The sequence below is a fragment of the Etheostoma spectabile genome, chromosome 8, assembly GCF_008692095.1.
Source record: "Etheostoma spectabile isolate EspeVRDwgs_2016 chromosome 8, UIUC_Espe_1.0, whole genome shotgun sequence".
NCBI classification, from domain to species: domain Eukaryota; kingdom Metazoa; phylum Chordata; class Actinopteri; order Perciformes; family Percidae; genus Etheostoma; species Etheostoma spectabile.
Window position 1 is genome coordinate 1,083,569 of NC_045740.1, and position 5,734 is coordinate 1,089,302.

Here is a 5,734-nt window from a genome sequence, read left to right on the forward strand (position 1 = left end):
GGGGGGGGGGGGGTAAACTATGAGTACAGTGTCAAGAAATCAGCTTGAGAGACTTGAGACTTTCTTTTAAAGTAGACGTATTCAGTCCAAGAAGTTAAAATATATTACAATATGCTTTATGTGTATGTGACTAAATTAATGATTTTGCACAGACTTAAAAAATGTAATATTAAAATGTCAATATTTTCTACGCGATCCAGAATTCTGGTCACTAAGACCGAGAAGTATACTGAGGCTGATGATGTAAAATATCAGAAGGTAAAAAACAGACCTGCTCTATCTTTAAACTCAATCCTGCGAAACACAAAGAAAGGACTAACAGTGACATTTCTGTGTCATCTATACTACCTCCGACAACGAGGTTATGTTTTCAATTTGGTTGGTCTGTTTGCTGGTTGGTCTGCCTGCCTGTCTGTCTCTCAGCAGGATTATAAAACAACTACTGGCCTGTTTTTTTATGAAACTTGGTGGAAGAGCAGTAGCATGGACCAAGAAAGAACCTGTTATGTTTTGGAGCAGATCCGGATCACGTGGGGAATACACGTCATTTTTAGTACTTTAGTTTACATTGTGATTGGGCATGCATTGATTTGGTGTCTAAATGTTCTGAAAAATGAGTTCCCGACTGGGAAAATTCACACTGCATTTACATTGTGAGATAGGGCATCCCTTGGCAGAGGTCTGCGCTCTCCAAGTGCCCTTCTAGTTATTAAAAAGAAACAGTGGTGGACGTGGATCTTCTTTTAGGAAACTTTCATTGCCTATAACAGATTTAGTACAGAGCTGGGTCCATGTGGCAACTTCAAATTAGCCAACATACCGATATAATATACTCTCATCAATAAAAAATAATAACTTTTAGCAAGAAATGTTAATCTCAACAGCACCCAAATTAGCTTTCCCGAAAAATGATCTAAGGTGTCAAGCAGACTGAGACAGTTTGTCTTTTGTTAGTAAAGATAGATTTTCATATTTCATTTCTTGAACTATGGAGGTCCTTCCTCTTAAAGCAGCTCTGTGTTGTGCTTCCTGTACCTCCACATCTTGACTAAAGTCCAGCGCGTCCTCTCCTGCTCCGAGCAGTGTGTGCAACACTCTCTGCTTCACCTGCTCCCACTGGACCAGCATGGACTCACGGTGGTACTCCTCAGCCAACAGGAACGTCTGAAACATATCAAAGTAGGAAACAGGTTGTACTCATGTAGTACTGCACGCAGGTTAGGAATGATACTTTAAATGCTGTGCCATGATGATAGTGATATTTTTTAAGCAGCAGGTTTGACTCTGAAGACAGCCTTGCAAGCTACAGAACATTTGGAAATGAGAACAAGACAGTTTAGCTGGTTTTGCAATACAAACTCGCTATTATACATCATTCATAGCTAACATAATGCCTTGCCTCACATGCGAGGTGCTAAATATGATGTGATTCATTTATGCAATGGGATGGGTATATTGGCATCAGTAGACAGGTGGAGGGCAGAGTAGATTACAGCAATTGATGTAGTGCAAGAAGACTTCTCTACAGTAGCCAGAAAACCTAGGGTACACACATGCAGCACAAAAAAAAGACACACACACCACATTTAGCAGGAGACCACTGTCAGGATTGTACTACTCAATCAGGACACAGTGCCGTCTATTTTTATTCTCCATAGAGACTCAAAGTGAGATAATGGGAACGTGAGATAATTGAATCTTTCCAATCTCAGCTCAGGGAGAAACAAATGTAGACTAAAGATACCATTTACTTTATTAACTTGGTCACTGCCCAGATGCCAAAGCGATTACTTTTAACATTTTTGAGTTAACTGAATATAACTGCAATCTCACAAAACTATAATGGAATCAAGAAACTGCAGCACAGAAATGACAAAGATAAATTTGAGGTGATTTATAAAAATTAAAAAGAATTAAACATAAAAAAAGTGTCCTCATTACATCCACAGTTTGTGGATCAGAGAGAACTGAAATGAAACGGTCTTCACAATCTCTTAACAATCAAATTAAAGAGATTCTCAGCAAAATTGTCTGACGTATTGTGATCAGATATATTTGCATCTCTCAAACACTGATATCAGTATCTGCCTTAAAAATTTCCAGACCTTTAAATTGATATAAAATCATATTCATTGTCAAGTGATTAATGTGAGACTGGACAATATGTCGCGTAGCGGGCCAAAAGCACACATTCTGTGTGATGTAAAAGGTACAACAATCAGATCTAAATCTGAAAGAACATCTAACATTGGCTTTCTTTTTAATCAGTGCATTTAAACGTTCCACCCTAGCACACAAGGGTTTTTTTCCTCTCTCAGGGAACAGAGAGAGATAATGGGAACGGCAGCTAATTAAACGCAGGGTCTATTAGCTCTGCACATAGGGGAAGCCATTTCTAAACCATTCCCTAAAGGTTTACACCAGAAGCACTTTTAGATCACAGCAAGCAGGAATTATTAAAAATGTGGTTTTCAAGTGATCCTATATTGTGATGTGCTAATGTTCATACCCAACGCAGTGCTGAAAACTCATCTGATTTTGTAAAACTAAATATGAGGCAAACAAGGAACCACTACTGTATCTGACTATAAACTCTGATTACATATTCTCTTGTTAAATGTACACACTTTCACCTGTAAAGAAAAAGACTCTGAGATGTGAGTTTTGTAGGCCTGTGACCTGGTTTTCCACACTATAGGATCCAGATTCTGTCACCCATCTGCAACTCTTTTTCAACCCGAGAAACCATCAGACACTAGGCAGATACTGACCCTGCGACGAGACTCCTCGATGGCTGACAGAAGGGCGTTGTCCCTTTCATTCTTCAAGAAGCCCTGTGGACGAGGTACAGACAGACAGAAAGACAGAGAGAGGATGAGGCCGAGACGTGTGACAAACAGAGGAAAAAAAAGACAGAAACAGAGAGAAAAAGCAGGATATATTAAGATATATCATATTAACATTGGGGACAAAATGAAGCAGAGATCATGTGTAGGCAGAGAGTTCTAGGGGGACAGATTTAGCAGGAGCACCATACTTTGATCTACAGGAGACAGAAGCTGCTTCTCTATATTCCATCCTGTTTTTCTCTGCCCTTCTAGACATGTGCAGTCAAACGAAGGCTCAATAAGAGAGCGACAGACAAACAAACACAGAAACACACGAGACGTGTTCACGCTTTACAAACTCCATTTGTCAGCATAGACCTCCATTTTGAAGTAATCTCAAGATGGCTGCCCATGCATACATACACCCCCCTCCTCTGGTCTTTCTCAAGAAAATGGTGATTATTCCCATCCTACTCAACAGATAATAAAACTACTTATCTTATACACAAGACCGGCGCTATCAAGTGAGTAAGTGGTACTTCTGTGACAACTGGAGTATGCAGGAGAGAACAGGACAGCACTCTTCGGAGGGAAACTCAGTGAACGCTGACGTGCATAGAAAGGAACAGACATCTTGAGAAAGCACCAAAATGGTGGCAGCAGCGTAATGCACTCTTTACCGTCCTCTTAAAGCAAACACGAGACTGCGTCACTGGCAGCATTACAGTAGAAAAAATACGTACGTAAGGAATCTCTTCTTTCTCGTACAGAATATCATGATACATGTGGAGTATTGTAACAGGAGGAACAATGACTGCTCATTAGCTGCGAATGAGTCAGAGGCAGAACCAACAGAAAAACATTGTTTCATTTCTTTATTCAGAAATACTGACAAAAGAGCCAGGAATGCTTTTGGTTCTATATTACAATATATGTAACTACCTCCGGTTTGATGCCATAAGGAGGCAGAATTTCACATGAAAAATAGGGTAAGGTGGTGATGCTTAAAAAAAAAAAATACTTAAAAAAAGTGGGATAAAAACATGAGCCACGGCAAGACTGTTCACCATGAACTGAACTAATCTATCTGTTTTTCAATTGGTCGTCAAGACAGGAAGATGTCAAAAATAATGCCAAGTAGCTATCCCGAATACCAGAGGGCTAAATATCAATCTTAATAACTTTTTCAGTTTTATCAATAGGGCTGCAACTAATGACTATTTCCATCACCTACTAATCTGCTAGTTCTTTATCAATTATTTGTTTTGCTAAAAAAATATCTGAAAATAGTTTTGAAAATGGCCATTACAATTTGTGAAAGCCACATTATTTTCTTCAAAAGTGTTGTTTTGCCCGACCAACAGTCAAAGATATTCTCTTTGGGGTTTGGACTGTTTAACAATACAAAAAAGTATATATGAAATGGGGAATCAGCAAATCCAACAGCAAATCCACAAATTGTAGAAGCTGGAATTTAGCAAATAATAGTTCATCGGTTAATAATTATCAGAATTGTCATTTCCTTGCAATAATCTAATTTACAAATAGTATTAAAAACAAACTAAACATATAAAGATGTACATGTACATTTCTACACCACAAAGACAAATAACAGACTCCATCTAGAAACATGAAAACGCCCATTTCGACATGGCAACGACGAGGGTAAGCAAGCTAATCAATAAGGTTATGAATAATGTGAATACAAATTTGGAAACGGCACAGAAGCTAAGCAATGTAACGTTTCTACGGTGGATGACTGCCTCGTTAATTCGGATCTGAAACAAACACAAACAAACCGACTACACACACAAACCGATCAAGGCAGCAGTATACTGGCAAGGTTAAAATGACAGGTTCTGTCAAAAGGAGTGTGTTGGATTTGAAGAGAGCGATAGAGACTTCAGTTCCCTGTCAGAGAGGGCTGTCTCATGGCAAGGTAAAGCGGTGAATATATATTATAAATATTGCGTGCACTGAAACTGATGCTGATTTGATTTAGGTACGGTACCAGCCAAAAGTTTGGACACACTTTCCCTAGTCACTTCAATGAGAAAGTGTGTCCAAACCTTTGACTGGTACTGTACTTTACTAGGTACTTTTAACTATATATTTGAATTATGAAAATGACTAAGTTAGTTATCTAATAAAAGAGAAATGACTACAGATCAGAAAAAGGGGCGATCTGAAGTTTCCATTAGCTTTCGTATATAGTAGTTTTTTAGTCATTTCCCTCACTTTTCAATAACAATTAAAATTGTTGAGACAAACTGAACACAAAGAAGGATTTTTGTCACAGTCTACAGTATGATGCCTTGCTTTTTCTTGCATTATGTTTTACCCAGATTCTTTGTCAGCTGATACTTGGATACTTCAATTCTCCAGCTGAGAGCTGCTGTGTGTAAATTTACATTCTGAGATGTGATAGGTTGCTTTCTTAGAGTTCTTAGAACCATCTGCATTCTACCTCTGACATAATAGTATCTGTAAGTTGCTGTAAAGTTGTTTTGCTCTGTCAAATAATAGAATTTAAATTCAGTGCTGGCATTTTTAGCACCTTAACATTTTAGATCCTTTTAGCTTAAAGAGCAAGCACCTGGTGAGAGACCTACCATCTCTCAAAGCCGACTGGATATAATTCTGCTCTACAGGGATGTGGATGTTCTTGGCTTCCCTTCCATCTCTCCTCACTTCTCTTTTGTGTCCTGATCCCCCCACCTGCTTGTAGCTCTGCCTGTTTCAGTCTCAATACCTTCCTTTCCAAGCTCTGACCCCCAAATTTCCACCGGCTGCAGAACGGCTGCGGATCCGCTCTGTGCTGCGCACTCCGTCAACACCCACCAGGTCCAGATTTGTTGCGGAACGGCTGTGGCCATGTCCAAACCAACAACAGTTTGTTTCCATCC

At 39.2% G+C, this 5,734-nt stretch overlaps 1 protein-coding gene across 1 annotated transcript in view; it reads right to left on the reverse strand.

The window, feature by feature from the left end:
- nup93 (nucleoporin 93) overlaps window positions 1–5,734 on the reverse strand; it is a 31,607-nt gene that overhangs the window by 13,660 nt on the left and 12,213 nt on the right. Inside the window, 2 exon segments of the mRNA XM_032522773.1 lie at window positions 1,036–1,164; window positions 2,772–2,834. Of these exon segments, the coding sequence (XP_032378664.1) occupies window positions 1,036–1,164; window positions 2,772–2,834 (192 nt within the window).